At 45.4% G+C, this 24,842-nt stretch overlaps 2 protein-coding genes across 6 annotated transcripts in view; both read left to right on the top strand.

The window, feature by feature from the left end:
- GOLGA3 (golgin A3) overlaps positions 1–18,352 on the top strand; it is a 43,517-nt gene extending 25,165 nt beyond the window's left edge. For all 4 annotated transcript variants that reach the window (XM_053279706.1, XM_053279707.1, XM_053279709.1 and 1 more), the window contains 11 exons: positions 294–388; positions 3,419–3,635; positions 4,019–4,162; positions 5,706–5,903; positions 6,973–7,089; positions 8,628–8,767; positions 9,154–9,286; positions 10,594–10,716; positions 12,280–12,444; positions 12,569–12,732; positions 13,858–18,352. In XM_053279706.1, coding sequence (XP_053135681.1) covers positions 294–388; positions 3,419–3,635; positions 4,019–4,162; positions 5,706–5,903; positions 6,973–7,089; positions 8,628–8,767; positions 9,154–9,286; positions 10,594–10,716; positions 12,280–12,444; positions 12,569–12,732; positions 13,858–14,050 — 1,689 coding nt within the window. In that variant the 3' untranslated portion in view covers positions 14,051–18,352. The remainder of the gene's footprint in view (positions 1–293; positions 389–3,418; positions 3,636–4,018; positions 4,163–5,705; positions 5,904–6,972; positions 7,090–8,627; positions 8,768–9,153; positions 9,287–10,593; positions 10,717–12,279; positions 12,445–12,568; positions 12,733–13,857) is intronic.
- A 1,270-nt stretch (positions 18,353–19,622) lies between these two features.
- The window catches only part of ANKLE2 (ankyrin repeat and LEM domain containing 2), a 32,016-nt gene continuing 26,796 nt past the window's right edge, over positions 19,623–24,842 (top strand). The window contains exon 1 of one of the 2 annotated variants that reach the window (XM_053279716.1): positions 19,623–19,692. Coding sequence is in view for 1 of the 2 variants with exons in the window: in XM_053279715.1 (XP_053135690.1) it covers positions 19,761–20,034 (274 nt within the window). In the remaining variant the exon portion in view is untranslated. Of the gene's footprint in view, positions 20,035–24,842 lie in introns of both variants that reach the window. The other variant, XM_053279715.1, reaches the window with a different exon arrangement.

Genomic DNA, 24,842 nt, shown 5'->3' with positions numbered 1-24,842 from the left:
CCAAAGACAACCACAGGGCTCTGTGGTCGCCAGGAGTTGACATCGACTCAATGGCACAACTTTACTTTAGAGACACAAATGGAACTGGATGAGCTTGGAGGCAGTTTTTTAAATGGGGAATCTAGCGTTTCCCTGCCCTAAGCCCATTGAATGGGCTGGGCAATAAATCTAAACAAACAAGTGTTGTTCAACTTCTCCTAGTTGCCAAGTTTATAAAGATTGCATTACAGAATATCTCGCGTATATGCCATCCATTCCTCTTCCTTTTATGTCTCCTCCTCGGTGCTTCTTAGTCTTTGAAGTTTGATAGCGAACAAATGTCTGCTCTCGCTGAGATGAATGAATCGTTAAGACAGCAGGTAGATGAAATGCAACAAGAAGCCAAAACGTAAGTATGTCGAGTGTTTGTATGTTGGGATGGGGCTGTAGCTCAGTGGAAGAGCATCTGCTTTGCATGTAGAGGATCTCAGGTCCACTCCCTGGCAGCATCTCCTGGTAGGGCAGGGAAAGACCCCTGTCTGAAACAGTCAGTGTCGACCAGGGCTGTTCACCGTCGGCCCTCCTGCAGATGTTAACTCCCATGATTCATTCATTCATTCGATTTCTATACTGCCCTTCCAAAAATGGCTCAGGACGGTTTACACAGAGAAATAATAAATAATTGAGATGGCTCCCTGTCCCCAAAGGGCTCACAATCTAAAAAAGAAACACAAGACAGACACCAGCAACAGCCACTGGAGGTCCTGTGCTTGGGACAGATAGGGTCAGTTACTCTCCCCCTGCTAAATAAAGAGAATCACCACGTTAAAAGGTGCCTCTTTGCCAAGGTAGCCAGGGATCCCTGGCTATTGGCCACTGTGGCTGGGAATTATCGGAGCTGTAGTCCAAAAACAGCTGGCGGTGGGGGGGGGGAGTTGAGCAGCCCTGGTGTAGACAGTTCTGAGCTAGATGGACCAATGGTCTGACTCAGCTTCCTGCCATATTTACGAGAGCCAGGACAGGTGATCGTCATCGTGCTTGTTCATCTTCCAAGTGGCCGTATGAGAAAGCCAATGCCCTTGGAGACAGGGGCGTAGCAAGGTTGGAGTGGGCCCAGAGACAAGATTTTAAAATGGGCCCCTCGCTGATATACACACACAAACACACTTCACAATATATAGTGCACTCACACTCACATCCCCATTATGAATATGGTGAATACTTAGTTCACATTGAATTGAGCTTCTTTTACTCTCTGCTCCTGCCAATCTCCAAGAGACGCAACATAATTCATAGGGGGTGCAACACGGGTGGGCGGGGAGTCATGTGATATGCCTCTGGGGGACCCCTCGAGGCAGTGGGGCCCCAAGACGACTGCCTCCCCTTGCCTAATGATAGTTACGCCCCTGCTTGGAGAGGCACATTTCTCACACTGCCCGTTCCTTTGGATTGCTTTCATCTGTAACATTGTACCGTGCTTTAGCCTCAACTTTGTGGCCCAGAGATTTAGAGGCTGACGTGAGCAGGTGGCTTGTTCTCCGGAGAGGGGCTCTAGCCCCCTGATCTAGTGCCTGCTATGATTAAAATGATACCTTTGCTTGAACTGCATTTTTTTTAAAAGGCTTGATTCTTACAATATGCCTGTGTCTAATTGCGTGCTATGATTAAATTATGTGCCTGGGTACACTTGTTATCCCATTTACATTTAATCCCAATCAGTATCCAAAGTGCAGTGGAATTAATAGGCATTGGTTCTTGGTATCGTTACCAACATTCTGCCCTTAATGCTCTCCGTTGTGCGGCGTGAGCTGTGTAGCGTAGATGTCCTGCCGATATTCTTATAGCATTAAAACTTAATTCGTGTTAATACTCTGGTCATCTGAATTGCAGCTAAGGCTGTAAGTCGACTTCCTATCTATCGTTTTCTTCCCAGGAGCCAGCTCGGTCCATACATGCTTGAGACAAGGGCTGAATGGGGCAGATCGACCGTTGGGCAAGCATGTGCAATAAACATGAGCCCCGCCCCCAGTGGGGTCGGGGCTAGGGAAGCTGCCGAGCCGCCAGCAAAGAGCCAGCAAGCCTGCTAACGATGTCGCCGCCCTGCAGCTTGCATGGGGGGGCGGGTGGAGGTGTGACATCACTGGCCCACATGCTGGCTCTTTGCCTCTGGCAGTGATGGTGAGGGAGCTGCAGAGGGAGGGGGCGGGAGAAGGATGGGCGGAGGCGAGCAGCAGTGGCGGAAGCCGGCAGAAGATCTAGCCACAGGCTCTTGCCCAGATCACCAAGCTATTGGGGCTGAATATAGATGGAACTGCTCTAGTTCAACAAACGGCGTCTCTCCCCCTACCTTTCCCCTTTTCAATAAGGTTGCAACAGTGCATATAACATAATCAGGGGTAGCGATTGCATAAGAGAATGTCGTCTTTGCCATGAGCCCCATCGCCCCTTGAGATCCGTTGGAGAGGCTCGTCTGGGGGCTACGCGGGATGGGCCTTCTCCGTGGCTGCCCCTGGGCTTTGGAATGTGCTCCCTGTTGAAATAAGAGCCTCCTCATCTCTGGCAACTTTTTAAAAGGCACTGAAGACATATTTGTCCACCCAGGCTTTTAATTAGATTTATAGTTTTATTAGTTTTTAGTGTTGGGTTTTAAATGATTTTAATCTGTTAATCGTCTTTTTTGGTTTGGTTTAATTTGTATTGTGTTTATTGTACATCACCCGGAGGTATAGAGGTTTGGGGCAGAATAAAAATATGTTAAATAAATAAATATGTGAATATAACTGGAAAGGAAAAGAAAAACCCCTTAAGCATAACTTTATCATAACAAAATACAACCTACCTGGGGGGGGGGAGGAAGGAAGGGAAAGAAAAACACCATCTTCTATTATGAGTTTTCAAAAGCATAAGCAATTCATTAAAATTTGACGATATAGCTGAAAATTCCTCTCCTTTACCTTCCATCAGGGTGGGAACCAGCTCAAATGCTGACAAGGAACACATGTCAGTTATCCAAAGTACAGGAGTAAATTTGTCCTTCCAGTGCTGTATTATTATCCTTTTGGTGACCCCCCTCAAGCATGAACCCACAATTCTTGATGTAATGCTAGATTCCATGTACTGGGGATGTACCCCAACAAAACATGAACGTCCTTGACAGGCAATGATGGCTACAATGTCATGTTGGCAACCTTATGGATTTCAAGCCAAAATGGCACAATAACCGGATGGTGGTCTTTTAAAGCATTGGTTTCCCATAGAGATGCTACCTAACCCTCATGTATTGTGAATGCGGAGAGCGGAAACGAAGAAGAAATAGGTTTGTAGGCTTTGGATGAGTGTTCCAGTTTCTTGATATCCATGCTAATATGTGACTCTTCACTGTACACTTCCAAAAACTTGGGGTGTGATTTTTTAAAAATACGTTTTTTAAAAAATATAGGGCTATTACTGAGCAGAAGCAGAAAATGAAGCGGCTGGGATCGGATTTGAACACTGCACAGAAGGAAATGAAAGCGAAGCACAAAGCCTACGAGAATGCCGTTGGGATCCTCAGCCGCCGGTTGCAGGAAGCTCTCACCGCTAAAGAATCCTCTGAAGCAGAACTGAACAAATTAAAGGCACAGATCACCGAGGGAGGAGACAGCCAAGCCAGCCTAGTATGCCAGTATTGTCCTTTAACAAAGCATAAATCAGTGGCACAAGTAAATGGATATGTAGTCACTCCTACAGACCAGGATTGCAAATGACTCTTTGTGGTTCACATGCTCCCCATAAATGGGGATCAGTTTCCCAGTTTGGACATCATGGGAACTGGGCAATCTGGGCATGCCAGGGAGGGAGGAATGTCCTTGCACCTAGCTCATTCTGCGTCTAACAAAACATGCTGGGGTTGCACTGGCCGAACTGGGTCAGGGTGGCATAATAATTTACGATTTACTTGTGCATACTTTTATCTGAGCAGGTCTAACTTGCCTTTGATAACCCAGCTGCAACCCTGCTCCGGAGTACGAAACTGGGCTTTTTCTTTCTTTGCCTTCAGGAAAAGATTCAAGCCTTGGAGACAGAATTGCAGGCTCTGGGCCACAGCAAGATGATCCTCGAAAAAGAACTTCAAGAAGTTATCTCGCTCACGAGTCAGGAACTGGAGGAGTACAGAGAGAAAGTTTTTGAACTTGAAGATGAGGTAGCTTTTTCCAGCTTCTCATAATGTGTATATACCTGCTTCATACCAGGTCTGTTCTCACTTGATCTTAACAGGGTTGAAGGAGTGCCCAGCTAGGGTGGGAGAGCTGGGCATGTTCTTGATTGGTGGTCGTGTGTTTGCAAAGATCAAGGTAGGAGGAGGGGAGAATGATCATGTTGGAGCTGGGTAGGATGGGTTTTTGTCTACCCTCGGAAAGATGCTGGGGACAGAATATTGGTTGGCCGTGTCCGTCATACCCGGGTCCCACATGATCACTCTCCCCTCCTACCTTGATTTTTGCAAGCATACAACTGTCGATCTTGCCAAAACACACAACTGTGCTTCTCCGACTGTTTAGGATTGTGAGAACAGACCTACAGTGTCGCTTCAGGAAGTCAGATGTCTTGGATCAGCCAGGCATTCCTCTGGCAGAGGCAAGTTGGTGCCACATAGTGGCTAAGAAACATGACTTCAAAGGTCCACTGGGTAATGGTGTTACATAAGAACTGCCCTGCTGGTTCAGGCCCAAGACTCATCCAGTCTAGCATCCTGTTTCCCACAGCGGTCCATCTCTTGGAAGCCCACCGGTAAGAGGTGAGGGCATGCCCTCTCTCTTGCTGTTGCTCCCCTGCAACTCTTGCCTCTGAAGCTGGAGGTAGCCTGTAGTCATCAGGTCTAGTAGCCATTGACAGACCTGTCCTCCATGAATTGGTCTAAGCCCCTTTTAAAGCCATCCAAGCTGGTGGCCATCACCACATCCCACGGCAGAGAATTCCATAGGTTGATTATGCGCTGTTTGAAAAAGTACTTGCTTTTGTTGGTCCTATAATTCCCAGCCTTCGGTTTCAGGGGATCGCGTGTGTTTGAATTTGGAGGGGTTTGTGTTAGCCCTCTCAAAATTAAACATTGTGGGGCTTTGTGTGTGTTTTCTGTTACTACCTGTAGTATGCCACAAGTGCACCAAGTTGTCGTCCCAGTTTGCTTGGAAGTTGGGTTCAAATTTAAGTCAGTCTGTCTGCCTGTCCTTTTCCCCTCCTCCTCTGTAACTGTGTATATCTGGGAGAACTGAGCTCTTGTTCTTCTAAATGGTGTTAAAATACAATATAGAAACATCAAAGGACATGTTTTCCACTGTAATTTGGAAGATATCGAAACTACAGCTCATGTGCTCCTCTGTTGTCAATTTTATCGAGATCTGTAGCACAGATATATAATTCCTTTTATAAGTCGTCATTCAGGTTGTACGGGTTCTTCTTATCTTGACTGTCTTCTGGCTGACCAGCAGACACATTATACCTTATAATGTGGCTAAGTTTTGTTTAGTAGCCAGCAGGATTCACCAGGAGCTCATTATAAATTCAATTTAGCTGTTTCTGTTTTGAGGTTTAACTTATCAATATTATATTTTAACTTTTATGGTTTACTCTGTTGGGCTTCTGTGTGTATATATTATTATGTCCTAGATCTGTGACTGCAATAAAGTATTGTATCTGATTTGATTTGACACACTCCCCCCACCACCACCCTTTCTCTGTGGGCTCAGCTTCAAGAATCGAGAGGCTTCCGGAGGAAGATAAAGCGGCTGGAAGAAATAAACAAGAAGCTTTCCCTTGAGCTGGAACACGAGCGTGGAAAGCTTACTGGCCTCGGCCAGTCCAATGCTGCTTTGCGAGAACACAATCACATCCTTGAAGCAGCCCTGGCCAAGAGAGAAGCCGATCTGGTGCAACTGAATCTTCAGGTATTCACACTATTGTGCCTGGCTGATATAGTAAGTTGGTTCTGATTCATTCAGCAAAGCAATCCACAAATGCCAAACCTGTGATGGCGAGACTGATCATATGAAACTTGAAAGGATACATGTTTCAGTATATAGGAGGCCACTTCATACTGAGTCAGAGCCTTGGTCCGTCTAGCTCCGTATTGTTTGCACTGGCTGGCAGCAGCTCTCCAAGGTTTCAGGCAGCAGTCTTTCCCAGCCCTGTCTGGAGATGCTGCCAAGGATTGAACCTGGGGCCTTCTGCATGCAGAGCAGATGCTCTATCACTGAACGACCACCCCGTCCCCAGTACAGGAGTCTTTCCCAGCCCTACCTGGAAATGCCAGGGATTGAACCTGGGACCTTCTGCATTCAGACCAGATGTCCCACCACTGAGCTATGGCCCATCCCCATGAACATATGAACAGATGAACAGCCCTGCTGGACTGGGCCGAAGGCCCATCTAGTCCAGCATCCTGTTTTGCACAGTGGTCCACCAGATGCTGCTGGAAGCCTACAGGCAGGAGCTGAGGGCATGCCCTCTCTCCTGCTGCTACTCCCCTGCAACTGCTACTCAGAGGTATCTTGCCTCTGAGGCTGAAGGTGGCCATCCATATGAAGCTGCCTTCTAGGTCAGGCCATTGGTCCACCCAGTTGCCTTTTGGTCCATAGTCTGACCAGATCAGTAATCGCTGCAGGATTGTGAGGGTTGTATGGAGAATGAGGAGGACTCTTGAATCTACGATCTCTGGAGATGTAATCCTGTTGCCCATCATGCTACAGTTTATACTTGCCAGCACTGGAAGCTTACCAGGCAAATTTTGATTGGAGGAGGGGCAAGCAAAGAAAGGAGGAGGGAGGACCGAACACCTCAGAGGCAAAGCCTTACTCCGGATCATCAGCCAAATGCATGCACTTTCAGGAGCTGTTGGTCAGGGTAATAGACAGGATTCAAGCACCCCAGGTTAAGGGTGTTACGAACTGTAGCGGTAAAAAATCTTCCTGGTGCTCCTTGGTCTAACCCATCCTTTTTGGTTTCATGATACCTCAGGTCCAGGCCGTTCTGAAGCAGAGAGAGGAGGAGGACCAGCAAATGAAACAGCTCATTCGGGCCTTGCAGATGGCCTTGGAAAAAGAGAAGAGTAAAGTCAGTGACCTTAAAGAGCAGGTAAGGGCTTGGCTGGTGTGCTTCATCCTAAGCATTCAAGGCCATCCAAACTGTTGCAGAAAGATTTTTGACCCAAGTGCTGTGCATATGCATAAACACTCATCAATGAGAGAATCGGAAGGTTCTGAGAATGGATATCAAGTTCCTGCATCTTACTTGCACACCGAGATTTCCAATTATATCAACCTCTCTTGTTGCCTTTGCTCCAATAAGCACTTTCTTGGCCATACACTCACATTTAATTTTATAAAAACAACAGAGAGTCTTGTATTACTTATTGTTTATAGCAACTTTTTAAAGATTAAATTTATTTCAACATAAGTTTTCATGGACAGCGTCCACTTCCTCTGAAAATGATCATTCACTAATTTTGTAAAGTTTACAATAATACATAAATAAGCGGTATTTTGCTGGGAAAATGTAGTAGTAGAAGACATTTGTCAATTGAAAGAGAGATCGCCCAGTGGCACCTTACAAAGATTTAAAGTGGACACTTTCCTTATCTGTCAGCATCCAGTGGCTCGGACATTGGGATGCTCTCTTCTCTGTTCACCAGGAGGCAGGTTTTTGTCTTCCCCCAGAAGAAAAATCTTTACAATTTTTAACAATGAGATGGGAGTGTGCAATTAGATTTGCCATCAAATCGATTCAGGTTGAATCGGGGTGATTTGCAAATCTGACCCCAAATAAATTGCTCTCAAAATAGAGGGGCCCGATTCAGGGTTGAGGAGAAACACACACACCCCGATTTGACCTGAATCGATTTGTGCGAATTGGGTCAAATCTGGTGGTTCGAATGATCGGGTTGAATAATTGCAGGTCTACCCAAGTAGACCTATCCTGCAAGGTGGAGGGCTGGTCTACCTGCCAGTGCCAATTGGTAGACCAGCTCTCCCCAGGGAAAAACCCCCGCCATTTTGAGGCCCATTTTTCCAGCAAAACAGGCCTCAAAATGGCACACGAATCGCCCAAATCGATTCGGGTGATCCTTCGAGGCAGCTGGCCAAGCTAGCTGCTTTCAACAAATCAGTTTGGGGTGCCGGCAATTTGGTTTGTTCTCAAATCACCCTTTTGATTTGTGCACACCCCTACAAACAAAACATATGTTTTGTATTTATTTATATTTATATATCATTCAACTGACACTTATTTCTATAAATGTAGAAATAAATACATGAATAAATTACAGATTAAAAGCTTGCTGAAAATGGAAGGCTCCCACCTGGCATCTGAATGAATACAAGGAAGGTTCTAGGCAGACCTCTCTAGGGGAGGGCATTCCATAGACGAGGGGCTACCACCAAGAAGGCTTTTTCCCTAGTGGTCACCTGCCATACCATTGTAGATGACGGCAGCCAGAGGAGAGCCCCTGAAGCTAATCTTAGGCAGGAAAATATCAGAGAAGGCCCTGTTTCAGGTAGACAGGCCTTAAGCCATCTAGGGCTATAAGGCAATGGCGCAGGAAAAGGAGAGAGAGAGAGAGAGAACGGCTAGAATATAACAATGCACCACTAAAACAATGCAACTTGCTGTCATAGGTTGCCACAGCCAAAGCAGAGGCCGCGCATAACCGCCGCCATTATAAAGCTGCCGCTCTTGAACTCGGCGAGGTGAAGCGGGAGCTGCAAGCCAAAGAAGCACTGATCCAGACCCTTCAGGCTGAGGTGGACAAACTGCAGTGAGTAGTACCACAGTGGAGCCGAAATGCTGCACTTCTCACAAGGCCTATCGTTAAGAGCTTGCTCTCTTGACGGGGTGAAAGAGCAGGTTCTTCTGCCTATTTGCTCTCGAATTGTCAGTGGCTTCACCCTCGGGAATGATTGAAACCGGTTCTTAAGCAATTCTGCTTCCCTCGAGTACAGGAGACAGCTGGGGTGGTTGGGTACTATTGGTGGGAGGTGGGGAGAAATACTCGCTGTGATTTTGGACAAGGTCTGCACCTCTAGGGATGGAAAATAGGCAAGCTCATTGAAATACTTTCAACTTTCAGTGTGTTAAAAGAAGCTTTGAGAACTGTGGCATTAGAGCCCAATGCAGAAGCCTCGGCCTTTGTGTTTGCTCCAGGCTCAAAGATGGGAAGCATTCGGAAGAAGTGTCCCAGTTCCAGCAAGAGCTGGCGGAAACCCGGTCCCAGCTCCAGCTTCTGCAGAAACAGCTGGACGAGCAACTCAGCAAGCAGCCGGTAGCGAACCAAGAGGTGAAAACTCGATATCCGTTTCGTGTTCCTCCCTGCTGAGCAGGACATAAGTTAGGGGAGCTGGGATGGCCAATATTAAAGAGGATGGCCAATATTAAAATGTCATTATCTACATCTGTGGTGCTGCCAAACTTGCATTTTAGCCTCCGTTCCTTAAGGAAAGTAAGCTTATGAGATCACACAGGTGTGTGTGTCCGTCCGTCCATCCATCCTTATCCTCATCAACTTCACAATGCCTGGACCAATTTCAAACAAATTTGGTACAGTTCTAGGGCCACATAGGGACACCTCATTGGTGTACTTTGTGGTGATGTCATCCATCCCAATTCAAGATGGCGGATGTGTGAATGTTTGAGCTGGAAGTGGGCTAACTTGGGAACCGCCTACCCAATTTGCATCAAATTTGGTCCAGTTGTAGTGACAAAGAGACACACTCCAATGGTGTCGTTTATCTTAATGTCATCCACCCAAATTCAAGATGGTGGATGTATGAACATTTGAGGCAGAAGTGGGCTAACTTGTGGAGATGGTAATTATCAACTAAGATTATAGTGACAGGAAAGTAGGCAGATTAGTTCTCCCCCCAACTTCTTGTTGTGTTACTAATTGGGTCACCCGATCTCAGAAAGGTTGTGGTAGACCTGGGAAAAGTGCTCATCACTGCAAGATGTGGTCATGGCCATTGTCTTTGGTGTCTTTAAAAGGGGATTAGACATATGCATTGAAGGAGGGACTATCAGTGACTCTTAGCCATGATCACTGAAAGAAACTTCCAGTTTCAGAGGCAGTATATCTTTTTATTTTTACGTTTATATTCCACGCTTCCTCCAAAGAGCCCAGAGCGATGTACATGATTTTGTTTATCCTCACAACAACCCTGTGAGGTAGGTTAGGCTTGAGAGGTAAGTGACTGGCCCAGAGTCACCCAATGAGTTTCATGGCTGAATGGGGATTTGAACTCGGGTCTCCCCAGTCCTAGTGCAGCACCCCAACCACAACAGGCCTATTGCCTTAATTCCCTGTGTATGGGCTTCCCGGAACCATCTTCCTGGCTGCCATGGGAAGTCAAATGTGATACTAGAGAGACCTTTGGACTGATCCAGCAAACACCTTTACTCCTTAACCAGAGATTCTTGATTGGGAAGATGACTTTTCTGTGCCACAGACTAAAGCTGTCATCTTGTATCATTACATCGGCCAAATCTCATTGCCTTCAGTGGAATTTAAACTGCACAGCTGCGCAGAAAGCTACAGCCTTGGAACTCTTTGTTGTGGTCAGATATTGAAAAGCTTTTCTCTACGTGCAGGTTGAAGACCTCAAGTGGGAGGTAGAACAGAAGGAGAGGGAGGCCCAAGCCCTGAAGCAGCAGCTGGACCTGACTGAGCAACGCAGCCAGAAAGAGTTGGAGGGAATACAAGTTGTCCTGCAGGTATTTGATCCAAACTGAAATCTTGCAAGAACGATGGTGTAGTCCAGGGATTCCCACCCTGTGGCGCTCCAGATGTTGCTGAACTACCACTCCCATCATCCCCAGCCAGAATAAATAAACCAATAAATGAACTTCTGTTATCCCCAGCCCCAATAAGGTGTCCACAAATCTGAAACTCTCTGAGGCTGGTATTAAATGCCAACTCTCCAGCTAGAAATTCGGTGGCCATCTTGGTTCTGGGTTTCTTGGTGTGGAAAATGGTGGTGATTGGCCATAACTGTGTTTTATTGACCTTAAAACATTTTTACTCTGCCTTTCCATCCAACCAGAAACTGTAAAGCCCAGTATCATAATGTGACTGCAAAAATTCAACCCCCTACCTGGCTATAAAGGAAACTTAATGCAACCTAAATGGCCTGATATTAACGTCTCCTCACAATTGAAAACCGATACTATTACCCCTGCTAACTAGGCAAAGAGGCACCTTTTAAACATGGTGATTCTCTTTATTTAGCGGGGGGAGAGCAACTGGCCCTATCCACCTCCAGCGCAGTACCCTACCCGTCCAGTAACCTTTGCTGGTGTCTCTCTTATGTTTCTTTTTAGATTGTCAGCCCTTTGGGGATGGGGATCCAGCTTGTTGGTTGGTTGATTGGTTATTTCTCTATGTAAACCGCTTTGAACACTTTTGTTAAAAAGCGTTATATAAATATTTGTTAATTCTTATAATATTCCATGGAAATGATCACAACTAAGTACCATCGGAGGAAATACCAAGTGCTGGTTATAACTTATAAAGCCCTAAACGGCTTAGTCCATGGGCAATTTAGAGAACATCTTCTTCATTATGAGCCCCATCGCCCATTGAGATCATCCGGAGAGGTTCGTCTCCAGTTGCCACTGACTTTTCCGGCAGCCACATGGGGACGGTTCTTCTCTGTTGCTGCCCCGAGATTGCGGAATGTGCTCCCTGCTGAAATAAGCGCCTACCCATCTCTGACAACTTTTAAAAAGCACCTGAAAACTTAACACTTCACCCAAGCTTTTTAATCTGACTCCAGTTTTAAATTGTTTTAAGGTTTTCATTTCCTGTGTTTTAACCTGTTTTTTGTCACTCTGAACTGCCCAGAGACAAAATTTTGGGGCGGTATACAAATCTGAAAAATAGATAGATAAACTGTCTCATTTTGTCCGGAAACTTATCGGCAGCCAGTATAGCTCTTTCAACACACGAGTAATGTGGTCTCTCCGAGATAACCCAGAGACCAACCTGGCATTCTGTACCAACTGCAGTTTCCAGACTACATACAAAGGCAGCCCCACATAGAGTGCATTGCAGAAGTCAAGTCTGGAGGTTACCAGCATATGTGCCATGACTAACTTAAGTCCCATTTTAATTGCATCGGGGCTTCGCCTGGAATTCTGTCCCACATGTAGATATCTGTGGGAGTCGATTATCCAGCACCTAGATCGTTTGGTTAAGTTAATCAGCTTGTGTTTGAATGGTGCACTGCCCCAGTGTCCATAGATCCATTCACCAAGGAAGTAACTTCTTCTTTCCAGAATATCAAGACAGAGTTGGAGGTGGTTCGGGATGACCTGTCTTTAACTCAAAAAGACAAGTTCATGCTTCAGGCGAAAGTGACCGAACTGAAGAGCAGCATGAAGACGCTCCTCCAGCAGAACCAGCAACTGAAGCTGGACTTGAAGCATGGGAAGATGAAGAAGGTATCTTAATTAGCTCTTTAAAGTTTCAGGCAGGAGTCTGTCTGTGCATTGCCAAGTATGAGCACTGAAGAAGTTTGCTTATTGTTGATGGATTGCTTTCTTCCCCCCCCCCCATTTTAAAAAGAGGAAAGAACTGAAAGGAGAGACTAATTCTTCAAACCCTGTGACTCCGGTGAAGATTCCCGACTGTCCTGTGCCTGCAGCTTTGCTGGAAGAGCTGCTGAAACCCCCGACCGCTGGGAATAAAGAGCCTCTAAAGAACCTCAACAGCTGCCTCAAGCAACTCAAGTGAGTAAATCAGATATTTAGATAGATTGTGCTGTCAGTTTGGTGCCGATTCCTAGCGGTCACATTCCATGTGATTTTCTTGGTAGAATACAGGAGGGGTTTCCCATTGCCATCTCCCGTGCAGTATGAGATGATGCCTTTCAGCACCTTCCTGTATCGCTGCTGCCTAATATAGGTGACTACAAATGTATTTACCAGGCACAGTCGGATTTAGCTATGTATGTTGTTATATTTTGGCAACTCTGCTCTAATTTTTGAAGTCTTTGGTGAAGTCTTCAAGTTTATGTACATCCACATCAGTACATATATATCAGTGCACATCAGGGGTTCTCAAACCGGGGTCCCAAGATGTTGCTGGACTCCAACTCCCATCGTCCCCAGCCACTGTGGTTTTCAGCTCTCTCCACATGATGCATGATTTTATAAAGCTCTGTCACCTGTGCCACTAGTCACCTTTTTTGTAAATGAAAAAAAATCCCCATGGTTATAGCCTTGCCTCATTAGGAAGCTGCTCAAGACCCCATAATGTTAATACATATTTGTATGCAGTCTCCAGTATGGTCCTGATGATCCAAAGAGCCACACTATAGGTATACCCAGGGACTGGGATGATACACAGTGCAAGTTCTGATCTGTTCCCTTGGTAAAGTAGACCCAAGAGGTTTCCATGTCGGAATGGGGTGAAGAGAGTGGTTGATTTTTTGACACCTGGTTCTTGTGTTGGGGAGAGGGAGAAAACCCTCTCTCTATCTACCCTCTCTGCACCATGCATAATGGTCTCTAAACCTCTACCATGTCTCCGCTTCGTCACCTTTTCTCTGAACTACAAAGCCTCCCGCGTTGCAGCTTTACCTTGTAGTCGTCTCGTGAGACATCCGCTTTATAATGGCCTAGTGCAGGAGTTCTCGACCAGCGGTCCTCCGGATGTCACTGAACTACAACTCCCATCATCCTTAGCCACAATAAATTGTACCTGGGGATGATGGGTGTTTTAGTTTAGCAACATCTGGAGGACTGCTGCTTGAGAACCCCTGGCCTGGTGAAATCTAAGCTTTTTCAATCTCTGTTTTAAAAGCAGGCAGCCTGCTGAGGTATTTCTCTCTCGCTTCCTTTTTTGCTCTCCAGGCAAGAGATGGACAGCCTTCAGCGGCAAGTGGAAGAGCACACAGTAACAGTACACGAATCCATGTCTTCGTGGACGCAGATAGAAGGGCAGTTAACGGACTTTACTTCTCCCTTCCCTGCAATGGAGTCAGGCCATCGGGCTCTAAAAGAACCTCATCGCAGCACTGAAGAAAGAGAAGGGTTGACCCAGTGACTTCATTTTCTGTCACTTAGCTTCATTACTGCTTTAAGTACGTAAAAATCTTTATCAACACTATTTATTTGTTTTATTTTTTAAACAGACTTGAGAATTCTCCATCTATGTTTTTTTTATAACAAACACGAAAAACATCGGTATGCAAAATGTTGTTTGAAGAAAGAGGTGTCTTCCTTTACACCTGTCTGGGAGGAGTTGGAGATATCTGGGGTGGGGTGGAGGGGAGAGAGGCATCGAGAAGTCTCTGAGCAGACTCGGAGGTTTCTTTCCTCCGTTCAGTAATGGCTAGAGCGAGACAGGAATTGGCTGTGGCGCGAAACTGGTCTCCTGACGGTTTCCACCATTTTGAGTTGGAAGCAACTTTGATAATGACTCTGTTTGGTTTGGCACTGGGAATGTTGAGTGTTCCATACTGACATGGCTTATGGCTGTTGACGTTGCAGACGTTTTTTGCGTAATCACACCCTCTAGAGAAGCATAAAGCATCATCAGTGCAAACCGGTAACTTTTTGGTAGCCACACGTCTCCAAACTACCCACTCTGAAGTAGTCCCATTGCATCAACTGGGCCTGTTTCAAAGTTAATAGATTGGGGATCCCGAGCCAAAGGCCAGTAGGGAGCTTGGATATACTTTTGCAGCTGCTTTTTGCACTTTTTTTCTTCTTTTGTTCTCTTGAAGACATTTCCAGTGCAGGATGCGTATAAATTTGTTCTGTCCTGGACTATCTGTTTTAATGAGCTTTATATAGTAGGATTCCCCCCATCTTTTTTAAAATTAATACTTCATCCTAAGTTTGGTGTTTGGAAAAATATTGTATATATGAGGCCTAGGAAAGCGAGCCCTAAAATCAGAGCTTTTTTGAAATGTAATTAATTTACTCATTATATCTTTCAAAGATGAATGTTATATATTGCCTATAAATCTCTGTTAGCTTTAACTTTTCTCTCCCTTCTACTCTCTAATGCCTAGTTTGGAGTGCATTGCTCACTTTTTTGCAGATGCACCTTGCTGACCTAACATTGGTAAGCTGAAGCCTTAGTTTTCCTTCTCTTCCATCCCTGCCCCATAGTTGAGGGTCCAAAGCCATCTCCGCTTACATTTTGAAGCATAGGAGCTTGGCTTTGCCTACTTTAGATTGCACTCCAGGATGTGTTGAAAACCACTGCTAGAAGGAACAGATGGGCCATCAGGTACGTAGGAGGCGCTGCCATCTTGGTTGAAAGATACGGAAGTCTGGGCTGTAGCAGTTGGATTGTGGAGTCCGGAGCTAGACATTACTGAAATGGCAGCTCTGTGTAGCTTCTCCCCTACCCTTCTGCAGTGTCTCATTACGGTACACATGCAGCTGCCGCTTAAAATGGCAGCCGGGTCTCATTTCTCCCCTCATTAAAATTTAATACAGTTTACTCATGATGTTAGGTAAGTTTTTCAACTGGTGGTGGGGAGATACAGCTGGTTTTGCCCCAACCTAAAGTGGCTTAATATTTACTAGATGTTACAGAAGAAAAGGAGAAAACTGGAATCATAGTCAAAGTGCTACCATTTTCATGTACACTGTGATGTTTAGTCCAGGCCTGACTTCAGGGTAGGTATATTGATAGAGAATTAACAGTGTAAATGATTTGTGGATCTCCTCATCCTTTGAGAATGACACAATCTGTAAATTAGGCTTCTTTTAAACACATTTATCAAAGAGGCAATGTTTTAATGTGGGAAGAACGATATGCAAAATGTCATTCTAAGGTGGTTGATGGTCCACTTTCCTTTAGGGACAGAGTAATCCCTCCCCCACAATTTTGCTTGTAAAAACTGACCTAATCTTGGAAGATTTGAATCTCTACATCTCTTCTTACATGAGTTTTAAACACATAGAATACTATTAACAATGTTCAGACTGACTGATTTTGAAACTGGTAAGTCAGTTTCATTTTGGTTCATAATATATGAAGGAAAGATACTTATTAAATGTAAAGGGTTTTTACATTTATGGGGAAGGAATCTCAGTTAATGTGACATGAGCTGTCTATTTTGTAAAACTAATCAACTGTTAAGATGAAATACTGAAAGCTTTATTGACTAATCCAGATACACTGATAGATTATACTACTCCAGTCTATTTTATGGCGTAAATAGTAATGAGTGATTTTTTTTGCTGCTGCTGTTTACATTCTTGAAGCTTGTGTACCTGCTAAATTAAAGAGGAAGCCAACATACAGTAGTGTTGAAATACCAAAGTTAATACTATTTAATAATTAATATATATTCAGCTCCGCAATCTGCACCAATGGGATATTCATGTCGCTGTTGTTAGTTCACTGTGTTATTTAGAGGAGAGGATCTGATAAGTATGAATTCTGAGTATTTCAACTTTTTGAACCCATGGAGGATTTACTGAGCATAAAAGAAGCCAGCATCTTAAGGAATATTCACAGTTGCTCTGATTACCTTGTGTGTCCAGAATACTGAATTCAGTACTGTAATGCATGAGGTTTCCAGCCTTGGGCCCTGATATATTGTTGGACTACATCTCCCATCATTCCTAGCCATTTTGGTTAGGGATGATGTGAGTTGTAGTCCAATATTATCCAGGGACCCAAAGTTGAGAACAACAGCTGTAATGCAGCCTCTTTCAAGGTTTCATAATTTCTGACCAGCTCTTTCAGAGAACCAGATTGTAGATTCATAAAGCAGCATAGCCTTAAGCATGTGGTTTTTCTCCTTGGGGAGAAAAGAGCCAATTATGTTGTATTTTAGTTAAAGGAAATCTCATGTCTCCTTTTCATTCACCCAACAAGACACTTCCCTTCCTGTCCAGGACCACATCTTCCCTCTTTTATTTCTGTCTGCCGTTACCTCTCATTTTGACTAGAGGAGGCGGAGCTTGCGGACCTAAACTTGGGAAACATAAAACACATTTTCCAACTTTTTGTTGGAACCATGGGAACCTAAGGAAACATAATTCACCACCTTTCTAGACCTTTTTCTTTGGAGCCTTGACTCTTGGCTAAAGGGATGCTGTTGGGATGTTCAAGAGACAGCTTTTTTTGCAGTCTCAGATTAGCCACGCAGATCTCTGCCAAGGAATTTGGACTGGTGCCTCTGTTAATGTTGGAGTGCTTTTAGAAATCAGACAAATAATCCTCTCAAGGGGATCCAGGGTGTGTGTGTGTGGGGGGTGCATCAGAAAGTGCTTTCTGAGCTTGTTTCTTCATCCCCAGTGGTTCAACTCTTCACCTTTTTTTTTTTTTAATGGAAAAAGGTGGGAGGGAAACCCAGAAATAATATTTCATTACAAAGAGGTTTTTTTTTAAGGCTTCAGTATTCCTTGTAAATTCTAGCAGAGGATTGTTGGAGGACTTTCTTCAAACCTTTCATAGTGTTACAGTAAAACTGTTTGCTGGGGCAGATGTTTCTGCAAGTTACTGCAGTATGTTGTATGTTAATTTCACTGTCTTCCAAGTTGTTTGGAGATTGTGCATCTGGTTAGCTCAGTTTTTCCTTTTTATGTGTAAAGGCAGTCTCATCATACACTCAGGCAATGTTCCTCCGTCTATCAGGAAAGGTTTTCCATGTTTGAGGAAGGCAGGATGGTTTCCAGAATGATATATGCACATTGATAGTATTGGTCTATGACCGCAATAAAGGATGACTGACTGACTGCACATTGATAATTTGTGTATTGCTGCTACTAATGTATGTTGAATTCAGTGCTATGGAAGTTTTCACAGGCAGGCAGCTGTACTAGTTGGCAAGGGAGCGTTAACAGTAAATATTCTGGTCATTATGAATCAAAATGTGTTAAATTATATTTTGGTGTGGCAGATGCCTCTCCCCCAAACCAAAACTCCACCTTAATTTAGAGTTAATTCCTGCTATGTCATTCTCTCCAGTTTCTATTTAATGGGTGCATTTTTCCCTTCTGATAACCCAGAATTACCATTAATGAACCTGCTAGATCTATCTCCCTGTGTGCAGTATATCACTCTGGTCACCACAAGTTCTTTCTCCAAAAAACCTGCCCAAGTGCGCCGCACAGAACTTTTATGAAAAGCAACATCTAACTGTTCTCATTCAAACATGTCACCTGTTTTCAATCCATTGTTGAGTCAAATTGTATTGCTAAGGAAAAACATCACTTTCATAACCATTTTAATTGAGAGATCCAAATAGAACAGTTACATTTGTATTTGACTGATTAATGATTGTGACATTTTAAAAGCATGTTGATTTTAAAAAAGGATTAAGTTGTGCATAAACATTCTTGAAAGATTTTGTGCAATAAACTATTTTTCATAAAAGGTTTCTGTGGCTTTTATTATGATAAAATTCTGCAGGGACTAGTTCAAAAGGGAGGAAACTTAAGTAAAGCTAAATAAAGGAAGTTAGAAAGGTCAGTGTGACTTGCAAAAGCTTGCCCAAAACAGAGAAGAATGGAGATTCACATGTGTTTAAATAAAAAAAATACGTTGAAAGCTTGTGAAGAGAGGGAATCAAATTATTTATTTATTTCATTGACAACAATTATATGGGGTGGGTTGCAGCTTTTAAATAAAGGGGTACGGCAAGCAGTATTAGACTTTTTAAAGTTACTTGCAGCACTTCGCAAAACGACTGCCTGACTGCAGATGACAGGTAAGCAGCCACGTGGCGGCTAGAGACTCCTTGTCCATAGGGGGAGAGAAAAGGACAAAGGGGTTAAATGCAGCTCCTACTTCCGGTTTCTATTGAGACTCCACCACATGCGGGGCAGGACGGAGCACAAGAAGCCTACTTATAGCAGTCTCCTGCCCTGAGCAGGAGGTTGAACTACAAGACCTCCCAGGCACTTTCCAACTCCAAAAGTATATGCGTCTATATGCGCGCTCTGTGCCCCCTATGTCATTCCTTTGAAAGGATCGCCCCGCAATTTTCCATCGGGGACCGGAGGTTTTTGTACAATTTCCATGAATCTGCCTCTCTGGGTCTCTGGCCTTTGCAGGGCGGTCGCTCAGGCGTTGCTACGGCAACCAGAGAATCTTCTATGCCTTGGGGGCGGGGCTTCCTGGGCTGCACGACCGTCGAATTCCCATAGGCGTTTCCCCCCCACAATGCAACGCGGCCTCCACGGCGACGTTCTTGGCTGCGATTGGGCAGCGTGTCGCTTAGGCCCTAAGTATGCTTTCCCCTCCTAACTTCCCCCACCCTAGTGTGGCAAAATAACTCCTCAGAAAACTCAAAAGCGCCGCGCCTCGCTGTCTAGCTCCCTTTGCCGAAGAAGGCGCGACCAGGTGGCGGGGATACCTGAATAGTTGCCCCCTCGTCCAAACACACTTTTTGTTGGGACCCTCACCCTGTCAGGCATAACAACGGGCGACTTTATGCCTGTCTGCCACGCAAGAGACATTGGGGTTGCCTGCCAAGTCATGAGACGCGCCTGGAGCGGAAGAGGGAGAAAGGGATTTTTTTTTAATATTAAGGTTTTTAAATTGTATTAAAAATCTAATTCTGTCAGGCAATCCGCTGAACAGCCCGGGACGGGGGGGGAGGGGGGTCCTCGCGCCAGGAGCCTGCGCGCTGGACCTTCGAAGTGGCGGGCGGGGGGAGGAGAGGAGGCGGTCGCGGCGACGGGGAGGACGGAAGCCGGGAGGCTGCTCCTGAGGTACTTGTCCTGTCCCCAAAGGGCGTTCGGGATTCTGCGCGCGCGCGTTGCGGGCTCGGGTGGAGGGGATGGAGCGCTGGGCGGCAGCGGCCGGATGGCCGGCCTGGGGCGGGCCGTGGAGGGCCGCCTGGGCTCGCTGGCCGGCCTGGGAGCTGGTGGCCGCCTGCGCGGTGATCGGAGCCCTGGGCTGGCTGCTGCGCTGGCTGGAGAGGAGCAGGAGGCGGAGAGGGAGCCGCCGAGGCCCGGCAGTGCCTGGAGCAGGGGCCGCCTCGCCGGGCCCGTCGCAGCTGCTGCTGCCGCCTCAGCCCGAGCGCTGCTGTCCGGGGAGTCGCCGTCGCCAAGGTGAGAGAGGCCGCCGGACGGGGAGGGCAGCCGGCCTGAGAGCCTGGCGGGTTAGGAAGGCGGGCGGGCGGCGGGCGGGTGTTAAATGGCCTTTGAAAAACAATTTGCAGTCTGTGGTACTTCTGTCGAAGTCGTGCAAGGAGTCCACAGAAATGTCAGTTTTCTGAATCAGTGTCTAATAAATGCAACAGAATTTTACACATTCCACAATAAAAATTTCACTCTCCCTCCGTTCCTCCAAGGTCCAAACGCGCCCTCTTGCCCTTGACAAATACTTAGATATAAAAAGAGGCAGCCATGAGACTTGCTGGGTGACTCTGGGCCAGTCGCTTCTCTCTCAGCCTAGTCTACTTCACAGGGTTGTTGTGGAAGAGAAACTCAAGTATGTAGTACACCGCTCTGGGCTCCTTGGAGGAAGAGCGGGATATAAATGTTAATAATAATAACAACAACAACAACTTGGATAAATGATGTTTTTCTTAAGACAGTATTGCTGTGTTGAACTTGAGCACAGGAGCACTTAATAAGGCTTAATGAATGCCTATTAAATCACTGAGAAATTCGTGATAATCGCAGATGCTCCCCTCTCCTCCATCGATGATTTATGCATGAGCCTTAACAGATCTTAAGTTGCAGTTCAGAAAACAACAGCTTGCATCATCATGGTGAAGTCTGCACGCTCCCAGGAGCCATGCAGCCTGGTCTCAGCTAACGAAGCTGAACTTAAATCTGGTTCTGCTTTTAACAACAGCTATTTATATATACTGCTTTTCAACAAATGTTTCCAAAGCAGTTTACACAGAGAAATAACAAACAAATAAATAAATAAATAAGATGGATCCCTGTCCCCAAAGGGCTCACAATCTAAAAAGAAACACAAGATAGACACCAGCAACAGCCCCTGGAGGAATGCTGTGCAGGGGGTGGATAGGGCCAGTTACTCTCCTCCTGCTAAATAGAGAGAATCGCCACTTTAAAAAGTGCCTCTTTGCCCAGTTAGCAAGAGTACAGAATAAATACAGCATATGAAGCTTTCTTGGCTGCAACTATGCCCAGTCAACATGATTTATTTCCGAGTGCATGTGTGCAGGATTGGGCTTTCAATCAGCAAGACTGCTATATCATTCCTTTTTGCAGGAATCTTTCAGCTCTGCCTTGAGGGGGAGGGAATACCTTACAAATGCAAAATGGGACAATGCATGCTAGCAAAAAGACCCACTCATCAACCAAAAAAGTTCCCATTTTCTCAATCGCTAAAGCATGAGGCATTCTGCACCAATGAGCAATCAGTGAATGGGTTTTTTAAAGCTAGTACGTTTCATACTTTTCAGAGCTGAAAAGTAATTGGTATAAAATTTAAGGGATCTTTTGAAACAAACAGAAAGAGTATTCACTTTGGGAGAGCAAATTTTGTTCTCTCTTCCCTGCCAGCTTCCTGCTGGAGGATCCTGAGCACTCCAGGCCCGCTGTCTTTCTCCCGAGAATGTTTATCAGGACAATTAGCATACAAATGAAAACACCTTTTGTTTCTGCTGCCTGTAACAGGATCTCTAGTCTTGTAGTAGCAAGCATGACTTGCCCCCTTAGCTAAGCAGGGTCTGCTCTGGTTATATATCAATGGGAGACTTGATGTGTGTGAGCACTGTACGATATTCCCCTTAGGGGATGGAGCCATCTGGGAAGAGCAGAAGGTTTCAAGGTCCCTCCCTGGCTTCTCCAAGATAGGGCTGAGAGAGATTCCTGCCTGCAACCTTGGAGACGCCACTGCCAGTCTGTGAAGACAATACTGAACTAGATAGACCAATGGTCTGACTCAGTATACGGCAGCTTCCTATGTTCCTAATACGATTTGCAGCAGGTACAGAATGTATTTCTTGCTTTCTACAAAAATGTCCAGCCAAGGAGAAACACTGGAAATGGGTCGGCCAGGGCTGGTGGGGGGAGGGTTTTTTGGGTGTCAAGTCCCCCTCATGCCACCCTGTGGCTATGGGTCTCAGTCCCTTGGTCCACCTGGCTGGGGATGGCCTGCGCTGACTGGCAGCGGCTCTCCAAGGTTTCAAGCAGGAGTTTCTCCCTTAGGAACATAGGAGGTTGTAGTATATTGAGCCAGACCCTTGGTCCATGTAATTCAGTATTGGCTTCACTGAGTGGCAGCGGCTTCTCCAAGGTTTCAGACAGGAGTCTCTTGCCCTGCCTGGAGATGCTGCCAGGGGTTGAAGAGGGGGTCTTCTGCATGCGAAGCAGATGCTCTTCTAGGGATGTGCACGGAACTGGTTTGGAAAACTGGCAGTTCTGCCGGTTCGAAGGCAGCAGGGGTCTACTATTAAGAGCGGTGGGGGAAAGGTACATTTATTCCTCCCGCCGCTTTCCCCCCACCGGTGTCGGGTTTTTTAGCAGCCCATCGGAGCAGCAGTGTACTTCCCGTCCGCCCCTTTGCCCTCCTCTTCCGGATATGACCGGAAGTTGCTAATGCAGCTGTGCGCGCCAGCATAAGTGTGGGCGCCAGCAACTTCCAGTCATATCTGGGTGGGGGGAAGCAGCGGGAGGGGTAAGTGCACCCTCCCCACTGCTCTTAAAGGGAGGCCCCCACCGCCTTCTATCCTCCCTGCCGTGGTTCCGTGCACATCCCTATGCTCTTCCACTGAACTATGGCCCTTCCCCAGACCTCTGGTCCATCCAGTTCAGTATTGTTTACACTGACTGGCAGTGATGCTCCAGGATTCAGGCAGGAGTCTCTCCCAGCCCTACCTGGAGATGCTGCCAGGGATTGAACCTGGGACCTCCTGCATGCAGAGCAGATGCTCTAGCACAGATCTACATCCCCATCCCCTATATACCATTTTCCAACAAAAGTTCCAAAATTGGTTTAAAGGTAAAGTGTGCCATCAAGTCGATTTTAACTCCTGGCACCCACAGAACCCTGTGGTTTTCTTTTGATAGAATACAGGACCATTGATCCATCTCGCACAGTATTGTCCACACACACTGGCAGCGGCTTCTCCAAGGCTGCAGGCAGGAATCTCTCTCAGCCTTATCTTGGAGATGCTGCCAGGGAGGGAACTTGGCACCTTCTGCTCTTCCCAGAGCGGCTCCATCCCCTGAGGGGAATATCTTACAGTGCGCACACATCAAGTTTCCCTTTCATATACAGCCAGGGCAGACCCTGCTTAGCTAAGCGGACAAGAGCCAGCGTGGTGTAGTGGCTAGAGTGCCGGACTAGGACCGGGGAGACCTGAGTTCAAATCCCCATTCAGCCATAAAAAACTAGCTGGGTGACTCTGGGCCAGTCACTTCTCTCTCTCAGCGTAACCTACTTCACAGGGTTGTTGTGAAAGAGAAACTCAAGTATGTAGTACACCGCTCTGGGCTCCTTGGAGGAAGAGCGGGATATAAATGTAAATAATAATAATAATAAGTCCTGCTTGCTACCACAAGACCAGCTCTCCTCCCCTTTTTAGGACCTAAGCCCTGTTAACATGTTGGCATTTGTACGGTCTGTGTACAATCCATACAGGTGCATTCAAGGGACCCATATCCAGGTTTACTTTTTAAATGTGTAACTACTCTGTTTTAATTTTTTTCATTTTGTTGGGAATGTAGGCAGTAAAAATCGGGACAAGAATTATTATGTCCTAAAAGCAGAGATAATAAAATCGGTGAATATATCTACTGCTCTTATTCCTTTGCAATATTATGTTTGTTTACAGCTGTTTCAAATCTTCTGTTCCAGTTTTCCATTTATGGTTGAATTCTTGCCTCTGTTTCATTCTATTTTTAAGTAGAGAAGGAGAAGCTTCCTGCCAGATGCTCCAGGACTAAGATCTGAAATGAAGCTCATTATGCTTGCTGCTAACATTAGATGCGCTAAAGTGGGAGTGGATTGGGAACACCATTATTAGTCTCATCTAATTGCTGTTTCGTAATGCTATAAATATTGAGTAGGGTGTGACTTAATATATTAATTGCAATATGCAACTTTACCAAACTCAGGAAGATACTTGCCTTTTTATCCAAGAACTGAGTTCCTTGTTAATGCATTAAAGTAAACTAATGCATAATCTTCAGAAGCATTATCCTTTATGCATGTCATCATGTATTATGGGTTTTCTGGTGACTCGGATACTTTTTAGCAAGGCTATATTTAATATTTTCACTGTACAAGATGATGGATCTTCTTATAGCAGGATGGTTTTTTCCTTCCAGAAATGGTCATCCTATATTGTGTTTGGAATAACTCTGAATTACCTTGTAGACACCTGTGTGGCGTTGTCATTGTGATTTATAAATTTGCACAGTTCGTCTTTTTTAATAGTGTGGAATGTAATTTTATTAAGATTTTTTAAAAAAAATTAGGTGGTTGAAAATTGTTTATATCCAAAGTCTTATCCTGTCGTCAACATTAAAAAGTTCAAAACAGCTGCCAAAACTTACTTTATTTATTTATACAATGTATATTCCACTCTTCATCCAAGGAGCCCAGAGAAATAACATGGCTATTTTTATCCTCGCAACAACCCTGTGAGATAGGTTAGGCTGTGAATAAAGTGACTGGCCCAAAGTCACTCCATGAGTTCCATGGCTGAATGGGGATTTGAACTTGGATCTTCCCAGTCCTAGTCTAGCACTTTAACCACTACGCTGCACTATACGTTGCATACTAGCTTAGCCCTGACTAAGCACTTTTGAAATAAATGAGACCTGACTATTTTGTCCCATTAATTTCAGTGAGACTTGTTCAATCTTCAGTGAGGGTACTCTTTGCTGCTTTGTTATGGAAGGAACTTGCCCATCAAGCACAATTTTAATCC

The sequence above is a fragment of the Hemicordylus capensis genome, chromosome 15 (genome assembly GCF_027244095.1).
Source record: "Hemicordylus capensis ecotype Gifberg chromosome 15, rHemCap1.1.pri, whole genome shotgun sequence".
NCBI classification, from domain to species: Eukaryota; Metazoa; Chordata; class Lepidosauria; order Squamata; family Cordylidae; genus Hemicordylus; species Hemicordylus capensis.
The sequence above is the reverse complement of the archived record's forward strand: the minus strand, read 5'-3'. Positions and strand labels throughout refer to the sequence as shown.